Consider the following 18,098-nt stretch of genomic DNA (forward strand, 5'->3'; position numbering starts at 1 on the left):
AAGGCAAGCTTCAGAGCAAGAATAAGGAATTCCCAAGTGTTAGGGAAAGCAGACTAATCAATTAGTGAAGAAAGAAGTTACGCTTTTCTAAATGACTTAGAAAAGTGGGCAGACTCAAGAAAATGGTTGCTGCCACCCGGCAAGCTGCAGCCCAGGGGGGCCTCAAACTCTTGATCCTCCTGCCCCAGACTCCTGAATGTGAGAATGACAGGTATATACCACTATGACCAGCAAAACACGTCCATGTTTGTGTCTTTCTGTCCTATCCACCTCATCCAGCTCTACAACATAGAGACTTTGTCAGTCCTGCCCAACACTGTTCTGCCCAGACTCAGGACAGCGTGTGCAGAAGGAGACCTTCCAAAGAAATCAACAAACGAAGGAAGGAAGAACTACCTGGCGATTGGCAGGAGGAGGGGCCTGCTGGACGCCGGCAGGTGCGGCTGAAGGTGTGTAGATGCTGTTGGTGGCCAGTGAGACTGTGGCCAGGGCAGGGGCATTCCCCTGGCACTGTTCACGCTTGTGGGTCATAAAGGCTGGCAGTGAGTTGAACTGCTTCTTACACTTCCCGCAGAGGAAGACGTCCTCGTCATCTGAAGAGGCCACACATGGAGCGATGAAAAAAGCAAGAGCGAGTCAGGGGGATCGCAGTGGAGAACGGGGTACCACAGCTGAAAACACAGCATGGCTTGCCAGGCAGGTGTCAACCATCAACCACGGGCTTTCTAGGAATGTTCACAGCCCAACAGGCACCTTTAGGAAGAGCTAGCCATGTGTGGTCGGGTATCAAATAATTTGAAATATGGAAACAGTACAGTGACCTCATTCCAAAGTTGAGAAATACAGACTCTATTTTGGCTGAATTTACTCGTGAGCCTTCAGTGGGCTATGCAGCTACACCCTCACACCTCTGCATCCACCATTCCTCTCGTCCCAGTTCATCTCAGATCAAATCACATTGCAAGGCTCATCTGCTCTAGGAAGTCTTTTTTGGGGGAGTGGGGGAGTTTCGAGATAGAGTTTCTCTGTGTAGCTTTGGAGTCTGTCCCGGAACTCGCTCTGTAGCGAGGCCAGGCTGGCCTCGAACTCATAGAGATCCACCTGCCTCTGCCTCCTGAGTGCTGGGATTATAGGTGTGTGCCACCACTGCCCAGCCTAGGTTTGTATTTTTAATCGTGTGTGTGTGTGTGTGTGTGTCTGTGTGTGTGTGTGTGTGTGTGTGTGTCTGTGTATTTGTGTGTATGTCTATGCAAGCACATACGTGCAATGCCTGCAGAGTCCAGAAGAGGGCAACATAAGAACTGGAATTACAGGCAGTTGTGAGTCATCTTATATGTGTGCTGGGACTGGTAGAACTCAGGTCCTCTGTAAAAACTCTTAGCTGAGTCATCTCCCCACCTCCACCCCCATGCCGTCTTCTTACAGCCAGGGCCACAGTTCCTTATTCTGGGCCGGTCCCACAAATACAATTTTCTCACTACCACCAGACTGTATGTTCTCTAAGGGAAAGAAATGTGTTTTATTTATCAGTGCGGCTGTGATATACCCTGGGCTCTGGAAGGTCCTCAAAGGGTATGTGCTGAATAAATGAAAAGCCACTTAAAGGCTAAAGAGAGCTAACAACAGCCGCATATGGTGTCTTAAAGCACACCATAGCTCAAATGCCCAATTACTCAACTTGTATGTGTATGATATTGGTTACCAAAGCCATTGATATATCCCAAATCTGGCATCAATGTTCATTGCGTTCTTCTTATAGACTAGTACAGATTTTAGTGGGGAACACGACTTCCTATTTTTTTTTTTTTGCCTTGTTTTTCGAGACAGGATTTTTCTGTGTAGCCCTGGTTATCTTGGAACTCACTCTGTAGACCAGGCTTTCCTTGAATTCAGAGTTCTGCCAGCCAGTCTCTGCCTCCTGAGTACTGGGACTAAAAATGAGTGTTGCTACTGAGTGGCATGACTTCCTACTTAAAGTCTATTTTCCCCAAATTGCTTTGCAACTAGGTATACCACCTAACTGTACTCTGACCAATGGGGTAAGGGCAGAAGTGTAATAGCTATGCAAGCTTCCATTTGAAGGAAAAGGTACAGCTAGTCATGATGGTATGCACACATAATCTCAGCACCCAGGAAGTTAAGGCAGGAGGATCTAGAGTTCTAGACCAGCCTGGGCTGCATATGAAGTCCTAATCACAATAACAACGAACAAAAAAGAAATGGTTCTGACTTCCTCTTCCCTTTCTCTTCTCCTCCCTGTTGTCCAGAAGATGGAAAACAACTGGGAACAGGGGAAGTCCATCTGGACTACGGGGTGAAGGCAGAGTCTGCAAAGCTCTACAGATGGTCAGTCAGGGCTTCAGGGAGAGAAACATCAGCTTCATTTGTGAGGAAACCAGTAGAAGCTTCCACTCCTTTCTTGGCTTAGATTAGGCTTTGTTGTTGTAGCTATTGTTGTTTGAGACAAGCGTTAACTTTCCCGCTAGAATACCGCTAGAATATGCGCCTCTTTCACAGGCATCACGCTAGAATATGCGCCTCTTTCACAGGCATCACGGTCCAGGTGTACCTTAAAAATCCAGAGTTCCCAATTCCCTTTAATTGTCTTTTAAAAATGTTCATACCTTTTATCCTAAAGCAAGCCTTTTTCTATGACACCAAGCTGTAAATTTGTACCAGTTGTTTTACAGATACCTACAGGTTCCTGGAAAAAGTTCTGCTGCTGTATCAAAAATCAGGTCTGGTAAAAAACTAAGAGTCTCCAAAGCCTATTTTAACCCCACCCAGTTTCAAGCATATTTAACAGGTTACTCTGGCTGTCTGGGCCAAGACCAACTTACAAAGCGCTCTCCAGACAGCGCCAACACCTGCACTAGCTCCTGGGACTTCACCATTGGTACCAACTCTCCTGGCTCAACGACACCTACCAACTAAAATCTGGTTCTATCTGCTATTGTGTCCCAGTTATACACCCGAGCCTCGCCTGTACAACCAGGGCACTTCTCTGGCCCATTCTTTCTGGCAGTTAATGACTTCCATGGCTAGCCCCATTTTATAGGGCCAATAATAACAATATTTATTTCCTCCTAGCCACCTGCCTTTTCGCCCTCAAAAAGCAGCTGCCCGAGGACTCCAGGATGACAGTAAACCGGATGCCAGATGCCACTTCAGCCATACCTCTGGCCGAGCGTGAGCCCAACTCCCAGCTCTCCCCTCCCCCACGTCACCCCCCCCCCCGTCACCCCCCCCCACGTCACCCCATGCTCACAGGAAGTGGTCAGACTCTTATCCAAGAACTCTGGGATGTTTGGGTTGGAAGCGTCACCCCAGCCATTGGCACCCATCCTTGAAGAGCCAATGGAGCAGGAATGGAGCAGGAAGCTCCATTTCAAGTCCCTGCTTGGTCCAGACTCCACCTCTGGAAAAGCCCACCAAGCATTGACCCCTCCCCAGGGAGGGTCAGGACCACTCCCACAGGCGATTTAGGCTGCCACCCAAAAAAGAAACACGTGGTCTCCCCTGCTGTCTCTTTCTCGCCATGCTTTCCCGACCACCAGGGAGCGCTGCATTAAACACAGGCATCTTTTATTCTGTCTAATTTGGTCTGATTGGAATTATTTGTGTCCGCGGAAAGGCTCATCTTAAGAAATATCCCTAAAACAAGGTCTTAGCGTGCAGCCCTGGCTGACCTCTGCTTCTGGGACTGAAGGTGGCTGCTGCTTCTTTTCTTGCACTTCTTCAACGTTTACCCCAGTGGGTGGGTGTGTAATTGAGCCACAGTTTGCACACGGAGGTTAGAGGACAATGCACAGGAGCTGGTTTTCTCTCTCTAACATATGAGTTCCGGGGATCAAACTCAGGTCACTGGACTTGGTGGTGAGCACATTTATGCACGGAGTCATCTTGCTGACCTCTTACATACAGCAGCTGAAACCAAGTCCTCAGCACTCTTAGCAGATTCTTATGTGGTCGGACAATTATTCTCATTCTATAACTGTTGAAACTGAAGCTAACCTGCCTATCTAGGTCAAGTTAAGAACTATGGGAATAAGAACCTACACATTCAAGTTCCTATATACCAAGTTCCAGGCCAGACAGAGCTACCTAGAGAGACCCTGTCTCAATATATATATATATTTACTGTTCTTATTATTGGTGTTTATTCCTGTGTGCCTAGAGTGGTTCTCAAATACTCAGATATCTGTGGGCTGCATGGTGGAAGCGCACCTGCAATCCTGGCACCCGGGAGGCAGAAGTATGAGGATCAGGAGTTTAAATAGCAAGTTTGAGGCCAGTGGGGCTTTATGAGCTTGGTCTTTAAAAACATTACAAATAAATTAATAAAGCCCCACAGGACTTCCAGAGAAGCCCTTTCCCATCTCTAGGAGTCACAAGCTTGACCCATAAACTGGAGAAATCTGTGTGTTCTCTTTCTACAGGGAAGCCAAGATGTGACTTTCAGGACAAAGGTTGTGAAGCCTCAAGGCTCCTGGGCATTCCCAATGATGATGCCCACCACCCGCATTCTCTAGGCGGTGGGCAGAGAGAAGCATGGTCAGGTTCAGTAGGAGGACACCTGAGGACAGTCTGAGTCTGGGGTCACAAAGGCGGTTCCCCCCATGCCCCATGAACCTCACATGCTCTGCGTGGGAGCCACTTGCTCTCAGTACTCACCCAGAGGCTGAATGGCGGGCGGTGCGCTGACACTTTGTCCGGTGGGATCAGGGACGGCTCCTTGGCCATCCAACAGTGACTGGACAGCCAACACAGTCTGGTTGTCCATTCCTGAAACAGGAAATGCAGCTTGTGAGGAAGGGGGCCCAGCTTCCACTCTCACTTCACCCTCACGGCCACATCTTCCACAAAAACCCAGATATGTTCTCTCCACTTCACTGCAACTGATTCCAGAATGTGAGGCGGGAGACATGATCTCAGAGTAAAGACTGCATCCCTAAACCTCATGAGCTACATGCTGTCAAGAGGAGAGAAGGCATTAGATGAAAATTTCTCAAAACCGGGTGTGAAAATGCTTTTAATCCCAGTACTCAGGGGGTAGAGGCAGGTGGATCTCTGTGAGTTTAAGGCCAGTATGGCCTATATAGTACCAGAACACCTAGGGCTAAACAGTAGTTCTCAACTTTCCCAATGCTGCAACCCTTTGGTACAGTTCCTCATGTTGTGGTGAACCCAACCATAAAATTATTTTCGTTGCTACTTCATAACTACAATTTTGCTACTATTATGAATCGTAATGTAAATATTCTGTTTTCTAATGGTCTCAGGACCCCATGTGAAAGGGTCATTTAACCACCAAAGAGGTCACGACCTACAGGCGATCTCTGTTAGTTCGAGGCCTATCTGCTCTACAGAGTGAGTTCCAGGACAGCCAATGCTACACAGAGAAACATTGTCTCAGAAAACAAACAAACAAACAAAACCAAAAAAAGAGAGCTTCTCAAAAGAACATGTACTACTTTAAAAAAAAAAATAGGGTGTCACTCTAATAGCCCAGGCTGGCCCTGAACTCATTATGAAGGGTTAAGTTGGTCTTGAGTTCATGGTGACCCTCCTGCTTCGGAAGGCAGAGCAGGTGTATTTCTGCCCCTTCAAGGCCAGCCTGGTCTACAATGCAAGTTCCAAGATAGCCAGGGCTGGGCTGTTACACAGAGAAACCCTGTCTTGAAAAAAAAAAGTTGGAAAAATAAGCTGAGAGCATGTCTCACTGGCAGAGCACACGCCTAGCATGTACAAGATTTTTAGCACGTTCAAAGGTTCAATACCTACCTCCACCCGGCCAAAAAAAAAAAAAAAAAAAAAAAGGAAAGAAGAAAAAAATGAGAATTCTGGGTCATCCTTCACCCCTAGTCTACTTTCTTTTGAACTTTCTATAAACAAACAATCTTCTAGTGTCTCAAAGCCATTGCCAGACCCTAAGTCACAGAACCCTTTGAAAACCTCATTTTCTGGTCCTCCTCACGTGCACCCCACAAGTCTCCTTGCATTCTTTGCTCTCATCTCTGTCCCTCAACATCAAATATCAGACGTGGAATCTTCCAAACACCTGCATGTGCCCACATCCTCCTGCCAACCTTCTCCATTCCCTCTAGTGATGTTCAAGTTCTCGCCTTCCACCGATGGCCATCCAGCAGTCTGGCACACCAAGACCCCCTCCATGGCCCCAGGTGCTACCCTTCCTGGATCTCTTCTACTTAGGTGGGTGTCCTTTACCGCCTCCTTCTGCCCACCCCCAGAGGAGTTCCTTCAGTCTGTATTCCACCTCCTACACTGTCCCCGTGGTCTCATTCCTGCTCATCTCATTCCGCATCTTAGGGCTACAGGCCTGGGGTCCATGTTCTCCGACATAGCTTCTGTAAACCCTTTCCCATTGTTAGGTTTCGAACAGAGTCAGATGGTTCAAGAGGACACCAAAATAAAAGCTAAGTAGTTTATTAGAAGAATTATTACTGCCATGGACAGACAGAGGGACAGCTGGATGACGGGGGCTCCGAGGAGACTTCAGGCACCAGAACCTGAGGCAGAAGCACAGTGTCCGGTCGGGAGAGAATCAGAACCCAGGGCGCAGAAGTGAGGTCTGTTCTCACGCCCTTTGTAAGTCAGGGGAGGAAATTTACAGCGAGAGCCTGGGCCAGGCTCTCCGATCCCAGGCAGGAGTCAGGGAAGAGGGTGGGGAATAGGATGTGCCTAGTGCCAAAACCTTAGCATCAACACCTGTTGACATTACCTCATGTCCCATTGAGAAATTGTGTCTGCGATGTCCCAGAGCAGTACAGGTCAGTATCTGGGAGGAGGGAGCTGCTGCAAGGTATTGGCTAATTTTTTTTTTAACTTTCATTGTGTGTGTGTGTGTGTGTGCGCGCATGTGTGTGCTAGAGGGCTGTCAGCTCTTGGAAGCTGAACTTAACAGGTATAAGTAAAACCACCAAACCAGATGCAGCAAAACACCAAATTAGACCACTCCATAGGTAGAAAGACAGTTTACTGGGGGACAAAGTGCTGGGTTGCCTCAGAGTACAGAACAGTGGCCTGGCAGTCATGTGGGATTCCCCTCTGTATGCTGTGAATACCATTGGTTAATAAAAATACTGGCTTGGCCTGATAGGGTAATACAGAGCTGGGGGCGGGGGGGGGGGGGGGGGAGACTAAACTGAATGCTGGGAGAAGAAGTGGAGTTAGAGAGAAGCCATGTAGCCCCACCGGACACAGACCCTGGAACTTTACCCGGTAAGCCACAGCCATGTGGCAATACACAGATTAATGGAGATGGGTCAAATTAATATGTTAGAGTTAGCCAATAAGGCACGCTGCCGTTTCCAGCGGCCATCAAGGCAGTTGGCAGGTTCCGCTGCTGTGTCAGGGGCAGGGACCCCAGTTGCGGGGCCCATTGGCCGCGACCTCTTTGCCGAGGGGTTCCTGGAGTTCTGCTACCCGCTGTGCAGCAGCTCGACTCTCATGCGCATGCAGTCAGAGAAAGCCAGGTAGATCTCCGGGAACAAATTGACAACCTGGCTACAGAACTTTGCTGGATCAATGAGGATCAGAAGGTGGATCTGGACCCCTATGTTAAGAAACTGCTTAATGCCAGACGACGAGTCGTCTTGGTGAACAATATTTTACAGAATGCTCAGGAATGGCTAAGGTGGCTAAACCACAGTGTTGCCAAGGAAACAGCTTGAAGGAGAGCAACGCTGGATTCAGGACTTTACCCTCCTGTTTCTCCAAGCAAATAAGTTGGGCCTGTGACCTGAGTGTACAAGTACTGTTCTCCAGCTGCTTTTTTTTTTTTTTTTTTGGTAACCATGAGAAGATCCCAGGAAAGTTTTGTCAACCTTAGGTTTGTTTGAACTGTGTACTCGTTCGTACACGGTTCGTATGTACAGAACTGCATACTGCAGACTGTTTCCTAAAGAGCTTCCGTTACAGCTTGTGCTCCAAGAATAAGCTTCTGCCTTTGGATTTTGAGACAAGGTCTTACTGTGTAGCCCAGGCTGGCTGAATACTGAGATTACAGGCATGTACCAGAAGGGTGCTTGGCTCACGTCTACACATTTTCCCACAGAGAATGTTAAGGTTAGGCATCATGTGGTAGGAAGTTCAAAACACAGCAGAGATTTAGTGCAGGTATATTTCCACTCCTCCCCCTCTGCGCTTTACCACAGTTCCTCTCATGGTCATGATTCTTCCAGATTCATCTTTACAGATATATCCTATATATTTTAATGTTTGTTTCTTAGCAAGGTCACACTATTGCATTCATCAGTGCTGCCCCGGGAAAGCACAACAAATGACATGAAGAGCCAAGGTCAAGGGCAGAGAGCCTTGACAGCTCAGCTTTTGTGTTTTTTTTTTTTTCTATGTATTTTAAGGGCTGGAAGGATGGCTCAGTGATCCAAAAGCATTGACTGTTCTTCCAGATGATGGAGTTCAGTTCCCAGCACCCACGAGGTGGCTCATAGTCATCTAGAGTTCCAGTTCCAGGGGATCCAATGCCCTCTTCTGGCCTTTTCGGGCACAGCACACATACAAGATGCAGATATAGATACAGGGAAAACATCCATTCACATAAAATAAAAACTTAAAGCTTGAAAAAAAAAGTTAGCCAATAAGAAGCTAGAGCTAATGGGCCAAGAAGTGCTTTAAATAATACAGTTTCTGTGCGGTTATTTTGGGGCTGAGCAGCCAGGGACAAACAAGTCACTCTCATTACAACAAACTGGTGCCCACGTGGTCAACTAAAATCCACTTAAAACCTGAGAGGGATTGCAAAGGAATTCTAGACACTAAAAAAAGTTTAGCCTCATTTATTTCCCCGAATGAGCTTTGCTTGCTGGCAGTGTGCTGCAGCTCCTTTAAGAGAGGTTTTCCTGACTCAGCAGTAGCAGAAAAAAAAAGCTGCGCCATTTTGAAATGCTGGCTTTCTGGGCTGTGCTGCCAGCGTGAACTCTGACTCTTTCTGGAGGTCTGGCTATGGAGCATTTAAATGGGCTTTTGTGAGCAGAGTGCTATAACCTGCTTGATGGTGCGCCATAGACCCGCTGTACACCTGGAACTGGGGCAATGTGCATGGCATGCAGAGGCAGTAAACAGACTTCCACCATGCCGGACTGGGGGAGGCAAGCAGGCACTGCCGTATTTCCCCTAGCAATGGTGCCACTTATGTTCATAAGAAGGGCTTAGAATTTTAAGAAGTGCTTCTGGTCAAAAAATAATTACGGATATGCAATAAAGACAAATTCAGTGGGAAAAGACCTCTAAATGGGTCACAGTGCTGGATAAATGTACGGAGGCTTGGAAGACAGAACAAAAAGATTATAGAGAGTTGGAAAAGAAGTAAATCGTTTAAATAAAAAATAAAGTATTTAAAGAGACAGAGTATAGTCATAGATTAAAGGAGTAAAGATAATAAATGTTAAAAAGTAATAGAATAAAAATAAATAAGTCATGTTAAGATGGACTATACACAGCATCTGGATTGTGTATATTATTGTGTTTTCTTTTAATTTTTTGACTGTAAAGGAGCTAAGTAACCAACATATATACTTTAAAGGTATCTTGTCTTCAAAATTTGGGTCTAAGGATATGTTGCTTTAGAAAAGAGATTCTGCATTTGTTTCCACAGAAGATAAGAACCTGTGGATTCATTCCAGACTAACGTCTGGGGGACCAAGACCCCCTAAAAGGTTGCTGTGAACACCCACAAAAAATACTTCACCCAACAAAAAGCAGGAAACAGTTTGGAATGAACTATGCCCATATTCCCAAATATTGTTTATAAATGCTTGTTTACATTTAAAGGGGTATATGCTATAGAGATTTGCATTGGTATGGATCTTGGTTTATTGATACAAATTTAGGGTCAATTTTATTATACTGTCTATATGCAGTTATGATTTTGATTAAGGTATTGTGTTTGTGCAGCTCATTTAAAAATGTAATGTATAATTAAGAAATATAGGTTAATAGATAGCCATAATAGTCAAGCTTGTAGTCATGTTAGTTAGGTCTTCTAGATTTATAGAGATATATTTCAGTTAGGTATTATATATTTCAGATACGTATTCTTCAAATCTTTCAGAGACCTTCAGAATATGGCATTTAAAATGTTTTAAGAACTTGGGACTTTTCATGACAACGAGACACATCTGCTCCTGGCAGCACCAATTACTTCAAGAGGAAGATGAACATCGAAGAGACTCCTTATGGAGTTTGCTAGTCATTTGGACAAGAAAGTGCTCTTGCCTGGACTGCTTTATGGTATACTGTATAAACTGGACATGCAGGACCTACAGATAGATAACTACTGAAGTTGCCTAAGGAAGGTGAGACGATCCTTCAGGGTTCCTGCTTCCTGAAAGAGTCTGCCAGACACATTCAGGACACAGAAGAAAGTGACTGACAGACTGCCAATATAGGTGGAACTATCTTTGAAATTTCTTGCTTTATAGAAAAGTCTGCTGGATACTATGGGCCTGTAGGCTGAAGATGGATGCCCCAACAGTACAGAAGAACTTTGGGTGATTGTCTAGGTAGCAAGATGTCTTTGTCATTTCTAGAGTTTTGGAAGTTGCTTACAATGTACTTCCTGTTTACTTAGGTAATATTATATTCTTCTGGAGTCTTTGATGGAGTTGAAGAATTTATAGTTATAGTTTTCCTTAGTTATGTTAAAAGGCAAAAAAGATACAATTATTGTAACTGTAATTCTTGCTTGACAACTGTTTTGTTATATGCAATTTTACTATGTTAAAGTTAAAACCCTCCTTTTTTTTATTTAAACAGAAAAGGGGAGATGATGTGGGATTCCCCTCTGTATATTGTGAATACCATTGTTTAATAAAAATACACTTGGCCTGATAGGGTAGAACAGAGCTAGGTGGGGAAAACTAAACTGAATGCTGGGAGGAAGAAGGCAGAGTCAGAGAGAAGCCATATAGCTATGCTGGACACAGATGCTGGAACTTTACCGGGTAAGCCACAGCCATGTGGCAATACACAGATTAATGGAGATGGGTCAAATTAATATGTAAGAGTTAGTCAACAGGAAGCTAGAGCTAATGGGCCAAGCAGTGTTTTAAATAATATAGTTTTTGTGTGATGATTTTTGGGGCTGAGCTGCCAGGGACAAACAAGCAGCTCTCATTACAACATGGTGGGAAGGAGAGTGAACTTTATATGATGGTCAGCAGGGTGGGGGTCTTTGAGCTGATGCAGGTTGTTCAGGTTACATGGAAATTAGAAGCACTTCGCCCCCATCAGTTGACCATCAGCGGCTGGAAAAGGAAGTAGTGGCTTTCCTGACAGACAGAAACCCAAATTAAGTCAGATGGTGGTAGTGCACACCTTTGATCCCAGCACTCAGGAGGCAGAGTCAGGCAGATCTCTGTGAGTCTGAGGCCACCCTGGTCTACAAAGAGAGTTCTAGGACAGCTAGGGCTGTTACACAGAGAAACCCTGTCTCAAGAAAAAAGAAAAAGAGGACTGGAGAGATAGTTCAGAGGTTAAGAGCACTGGCTGTTCTTCCAGAGGTCCTGAGTTCAATTCCCAGCAACCACATGGTGGCTCACAACCATCTGTAATGAGATCTGGTTCCTTCTTCTGGCCTGCAGGCATACATGCAGGCAGAACACTGTATACATAATAATAAAATAAATCTTAAAAAAAAGAAAAAAGCAAACACCAACAAACACACAAGCTAGATGCACTTTGAAGAAACTTGTAGGCAAAATACAAAATATAAAAGTCTCAACCGCAAGGTTCACTTACATAATAGTCTTGCAATGACATTTTATTGGTGAGGAACAGGTAAGTGCTTGCCAGAAGTCAGGAATGGTGGGAGAGAGAGATGCAGAGTGTGACTTGGAACAAACCATCTAGGATCTTGGATCCCTGGAACCCATCAGCTGGTAGCAATGGAATTCTTCCACATTGATGGCTAGAGTCACTAGTTTAAAGATAACATCAACACGAGCTGGGGGAAATCGGTTCTTGGAACCACTCCCTCTGTATTGTGTCTTAGAACTTCAGGAAGAAAAAAAAAATTTTTTTTTTTTAAGATAAAATACTTGGGCCTATGAGATGGGTCAGTGGGTAAAGGCATCTGGCAAGTCGAGTGTGATTTCAGAGACCCAGACAGTAGAAGGAGAGAACCGACTACTGCAAGTTGTCTTCTCACCTCCGTATGCATGCTGTGACGTAATAAACTAAAAAGAATAAAAAATACAGCCCCAAATTAAGTAGGTTACCCTCCACTCCTGTCTCTTCCGGTTAGCACCCATTATGACAAGCACGGCAGCAGGGCACTGTCCTTCCAAGCAAGGCCCCTGGGCACCCTGAGTCTTCTCTCACCCCACTCTTTCCTTCCTGCCATTTCTAGACTTTTGGCAAATCTCACCTATTCTGTCTCCCACATATATCTAAGATCCACTCTTTCCACCCGCTCAGTTGTCTAGCCGAGCTCCTAGCTCACCTCCCTGCTGCCAGCCAGCCCCCTCCAGGCCAATCCCCAGAAGACAGGCTGAACTTTATAAAACATACATCAGATGATGCGGCTGCCTTGATGAAAACCTTTTCTTAGCGCCACACTGATTCCAAGATAAAGTTCAGAAGCTTAGTCAAACCAGCGGAGGTCTTTTCTCTAGCTGCTCGCCCATGCTGAACTGAATTATGGGAAATCTTGCTCTCCCCAGGGTTTTGCAAACCTGCTTCCGCCACCTGGTCCTTCAGATGCCCTCCCGGATCCACACACACCTGCGATGCTTCCTCACTCAGAATTTTTATTTATTTTCGTGCTGGGGACCTCCCAAGGCCAGTGAAGCCACACGTCCCGATTACTCTTTTAATTTTTTCATCATCCAATATACAAATGCATGCTTGTAATAAATATTTAAAACAATGCACTAACCCACCGTGCTCCAAGAGGAAACACCCATGACCCTGACTGCCCAGATTCACACCATCCCTGCTATTTTCTGCACAGAACACACAAACTGGGGTTGTCTTTGCAGTCTTCTTTTTTGTTGTTTTGTGGTTTTGTTTGTTTGTTTTCTGGAAGATATTTATTTTTAATATTATTATTTTTGAGATTATAATTTGATTACAACAGTCCCTTCGCTTTCCACCTTCCAAGCCCTCCCATATAACCTCTCCACTCTCCTTCAAATTTATGCAGGCCTTTAAAAAATGTTATTGCGTGCATATTTGTATGCAAAGTATGTACATATATATTCCCAATTGTCCGTTTTCTTAGTCTCACGGTCACAAGTTGGTCTCAAACCCGATATGTAACCAAGGCTAACAAATCCCCTATTTTCTTGCCTATCTCCACCCTCCAACCACTGAGATTGCAGGCATGGCCCACCACACCTGGCTGAAGTTACCTTCGTTTACTGTTCTTTCCCACAATTTGGCGGTGGGCGTGGTGTGGGGTAGAAATGAGGAAGGATAAGGTCAACTGAATCCGGTTCAGTGGGAATCACTGAAACTGGACCCGTAGATAACTCGTAGATAGCCAAAGGCACTCCATCCATCATCCCATGATGAGAACTGATCCTCCAAGAACCTAGGTGGCCGCCGTTTACAGAACTGCAAGCCTTGGCTTCCTTCTGCCCATCCTGCCCACAAGAGTCCACTCTAGCTATTCACTCCACCCTCCACCCTGGCGGCGACTACTGTGCCCAACTCCACTCCTGTCTCTAGAGTTATCCTTTCTCGCTAAACTCCAGCAGGTGCACACGGTGGCGCTCGCTTTCTCCAGAGCCTGAGGCCCAGGCACCTCGGTGATCTTGCCCAAGATCACAGGATCGGATCCAGTAGGATCGGGGACCAGCGTGGCCCAAGCAGACACAGGGCGGTGGTGGTTCTGACTCAGGAGCACCCTGCGGGTGCCCTGTGTTTACTGGTTTGGGCCTGCGATCTTCCCCAGGCTCGGCTGTGCACACAGGCGGCGCCTCCTTCCCTGCTCGGGATTTAGTAGGACTCCATCTCAGCTCGAGTTCTCCGTGGTCAGGGCGCCCGACCCCCCGCTGTTTCCTCCGCGTGCACCCTCCCGCGCCAGCCGCCTGGGCAGCCGCGCTGTTCCGGTCCTGAGGCCCCCTCCCCGCAGGGCCGGCGCTCCCCGCTGTTCCCGCCCCCTCCCGCCCCGCGGCTGTTCCGGCCCGGACGCCCTCCGCCCTCCGCCCCGCGGCCTCCGCGCGCCCAGGGCCCGCTGCTGCGAGGGCGCGGCGGGAGGGGGCGCCACGCGGAACAGCCGCTGCCCCGGCCCCGCGCGCTCACCCTCCAGGGCCTCGAAGATCGCCTGCGCCATCTTGGAGCCGCCGCCGCCGGGGGAGTCGGAGCCGGGCTACGCAAGCATTGTGGGAACCGCGGCGGCGGCGGCGGTGGTGGCGGAATCGGGGCCGCCAGGGGGCGCCCAGGAGCCGGCGCTGAGCCCCCTGCCCCGGAAACGCAGCTTTCCCTGCTGTCCGCCGGAGACCCAGTGCCCTAGTGGTTCCAATTTTGCACGGACATAAGTCCGACCCTCGCACGCCACCTCCGAACCCAGTTCTGCAATACGCATCCCATGATCGCTGCACGCAGTGTTCAACTTTGCAACACCAAAGTCTCACCGGGATTAGTCAGCTGTCATAATGACCACTTCACACCCTACAAATGTACCACGCGTGTTGGAAAGCAGTCTTGTCTAATGACTCTCATCTCTGCCTGCTCTTAAGACTCTTCTTAACCCTGATCTCCAGCTTTGAGGGGATCTCCATTCCTATTTACGTCTCTCGACCCTGATCTCTGAGACCCCATTTCTATCACAGATCCTATACCCATCTCAGCCATCCCTATCCCAAGTTCATAGGGATCCACCCTACACCCTAATTTCATGTCCTCTTCTTTTCTTTTATTTATTTATGTACGTTGGTGTTTTGCCTGCATGTATGCCTGTGTTGGATCCCCTGGAATTGGAGTTATAGATGGCTGTGAGTGGTGCTGGGAATTGAATCCAAGTCCTCTGAAGAGCAGCCATGCTCTTAACCACTGATACATCTCTCCAGTTCCTCGTGTTCTCTTTTTTACGTTTATTATTTATTTGATTTGTTTTTTGTGTGTGCACACACATAGCAAGTGTCTATACACACACACACACACACACACACACACACACCCCACAGCCCGTGTGTGAAGATCAGAAGACTACGTCCAGAAATCGAGTCTCTTCCTCCACCATATGAAACCCTGGAACTGAACTCAGGCTCTATAGCAAGTACTTTTACCAATGGAACCATTTCTACGACCTCTCTTGTTTTGCTTATAATCTACCAAGTCTAATTTCCTGCCAGTATATTGATTGGTATGGGGTCATCCACTGGAGCATGGTCTGTCAGGGACTACGGCCTTAAAGGAAACTGGCTTTCCCTCCCTCCTAAGGCAGCCCTTGATGGGGAGTGTGAGCTCCCCGGCACATTCTGGAATGTTGATTGACTTGATCCTGTGCAAGCAAAGAGAGCAGCAGCTGGTCTGAGTTTATAAGTGTTATTATAGTCCTTCATTTCCGAGACACTATTTCACCCCAGTCCTTCCCAGCCTCTGGCTCTTATCTTTCCACCCCCTCATCCAGGAGTCTTGGTAGGGGAAAGAGATATATGATACAGGCCCCTTTCGCTTGTGGTTGAGCACGCCACTGACACTGTGACCAGCTGTGAGTTTCTGTTAGCTGTCATCCATGCGCAAAAAAAGTTACTGATGATGGCTGAGAGCTGTCCTAGTGTATGGGCAGAGAGAAAGAAATGTAGAGGGCAGTTTGATATTAATGAACATCCAATTTTTTTTTTTTGCACCTGAAGAGGTTGAAAGAACATCCAATCTTTAAAAATAATTGTGGGGCTGGAGAGATTGCTTAGTGGTTAAGTGTACTGCTCTTTCAGAGGACCTAGGTTTGATTCCCAGCACTCACATGGCAGCTCACAATTGTTTGTAGCTCCAACACACTCACACAGACACACATGCAGACAAAATACCAATGTATATAAAATAAAAGTAAATCATTAAAAATTAAAAATATTTACCTGCAATGTGCAAAAGGGATGCCAATCTGTTGCCCTTGAGCAACACAGAAGAGCTGGAGGAAACCCGCACAGGGAAACGGGAACCAGAGAGAGGCCATCAGCAATAGATGGCTTCCATAATCATAGCCATATTGTTCTGAGACTAACTACCATGTATTTGACTCCAAATATCCTCCTTGTTTATCCAAAAATATCTATTTAAGCCTCAGCCAAAGAAATAATCAATACAAACCACAGTTTTCACTTTCTCCACTAAACTCCAAAAATTAAGAAATAAATGCTCTCAAAGCTCCTCTCTTTTGGAACACTGCTACCACATTCTACTAATTTGCTTCCGAAGCCATCTGCATGTCCCCACTGTGGATTCCTCAGCCTGCCCTGAACATGAAACATTTCCCTTGCTACTCTTTGCCTCCCATCTGTGCAAACACCTGAGCTCTGAGAAAATCTCCCTACAAAACCCACTCATTTGCTGGCTATGTTGGCAACCTTTAACTTCACCTCTCAGGAGGCAGAGGCTGGTAGATATCTGTAGGTGGAGTTTCTGTGTCTTAGCAACTGCTCCCAAATAACCATTCAGAGTCTTATTATTAATTATAAAACCTCAGCCAATAGCTTATGCTTATTACTAACTAGGTCTTACTATTTGGTTAGAACCTCTAGCTCACTCCTGCTTGGTCCATAAAGCCCTGTTCCTGTCCTCTCTCTCTCTCTCTCTCTCTCTCTCTCTCTCTCTCTCTCTCTTTCTCTCTCTCTCTCCAAACCCTACCCTCTCTGAGAATCTCCAGCAAAGGGAAGGCACCAAAAAAAATCCAATTTCGAATTCTTGGCAGCAACGGCAGCTCTTCCCCTGAAGTTGCCAGTTGCCCAAGATCCTGCCTAAAGCATTCAGCTTTTGACCACACTTGGGCACAAACACGTCATCACCACTCATCTACAACCTCTATAATCTCCCTGCTTTAGTTACACCATGTGACTTCTCCGGCCTCCATCTCTGGGACTGGAGAACACACCTGGGAGTTGCTTTAGGAAAATAAACCTGTTCTTTTGCTTTTTCTTTTCCGCTTGATCTGGCTTATTGCATCAGCAGGAAAACCTGTTATTGGGGTACAGAAAACCTGTTATTTACAACTTAAATTAGTCCATATTGCTTATCTACCTTCTGCCACATGGTGGCACCTTCTTTCAGCACAGCATGTTTATCTCCTGCTTCATCTGCCTCTCACTTGCAACTCCCAAGACTCCGCCCCTCTTCCTCCAAGACTCCAGCCCTCTTCTTCCCCAGCATTCTCTCCACCCTGAAAATCCAGCCTAGCTATCAGGCAGTCAGCCAATTATTAACAATGAGAACAATGTATTTTTGGTTTTTTTTGTTTGGGTTTTTTGTTTGTTTCTTTTTGTGGTTTTTTTTACACATTTTTATTGATATTTATTGAGCTCTACATTTTTTTCTGCTCCCCTCCCTGCCTCTCCCCTCCCTACTTCAATCCTCCCCAAGGTCCCCATTCTCCCAATTTACTCAGGAGATCTTGTCTTTTTCTACTTTCTACTTCCCATGTAGATTAGATCTATGTAAGTCTCTCTTAGTGTCCACATTGTTGTCTAAGTTGTCTGGGCTTGTGGTTTGTAAGCTGGTTTACTTTGCTTTATGTTAAAAAACCATCTATGAGTGAGTACATGTGATAATTGTCTTTCTGTGTCTAGGTTACCTCACTCAAAATAATGTTCTCTACCTCAATCCATTTTCCTGCAAAATTCAAGCTGTCATTATTTTTTTCTGCTGTGTAGTACTCCATTGTGTAAATGTACCACATTTTCCTTATCCATTCTTCGGTTTTGTTTTTGAGGCTGGGTTTCTCTGTGCAACAGTCCTAGCTGTCCTGGAACTAGTTCTTGTAGACCAGGCAGGCCTTGAACTCACAGAGATCTGCCTGCCTCTGCCTCCCCAGTGCTGGGATTAAAGGAGTGCGCCACCATTGCCCGGCTTCTTCACATAAACTCCCCCCACCTTTTCTATCTAATCATTTACCA

General features: G+C 46.3%; 1 protein-coding gene and 1 pseudogene across 3 annotated transcripts in view; one reads left to right on the plus strand and one right to left on the minus strand.

The window, feature by feature from the left end:
• Znf341 (zinc finger protein 341) overlaps window positions 1–14,400 on the minus strand; it is a 36,203-nt gene extending 21,803 nt beyond the window's left edge. For 2 of the 3 annotated variants that reach the window (XM_085697183.2, XM_085697182.2), the window contains exons 1-3: window positions 14,290–14,400; window positions 4,675–4,785; window positions 397–593 (exon numbers count right to left, since the gene is read on the minus strand). In XM_085697183.2, the coding sequence (XP_085553309.2) occupies window positions 397–593; window positions 4,675–4,785; window positions 14,290–14,320 (339 nt within the window). In that variant the 5' untranslated portion in view covers window positions 14,321–14,400. The remainder of the gene's footprint in view (window positions 1–396; window positions 594–4,674; window positions 4,786–14,289) is intronic. The other variant, XM_085697184.2, reaches the window with a different exon arrangement.
• LOC125398660 (SNARE-associated protein Snapin pseudogene) lies at window positions 7,297–7,786 on the plus strand (annotated as a pseudogene).
• Window positions 14,401–18,098: the final 3,698 nt, after the last annotated feature.

Source organism: Myodes glareolus, chromosome 10 (genome assembly GCF_982192425.1).
Source record: "Myodes glareolus chromosome 10, mMyoGla1.1, whole genome shotgun sequence".
NCBI lineage: Eukaryota > Metazoa > Chordata > Mammalia > Rodentia > Cricetidae > Myodes > Myodes glareolus.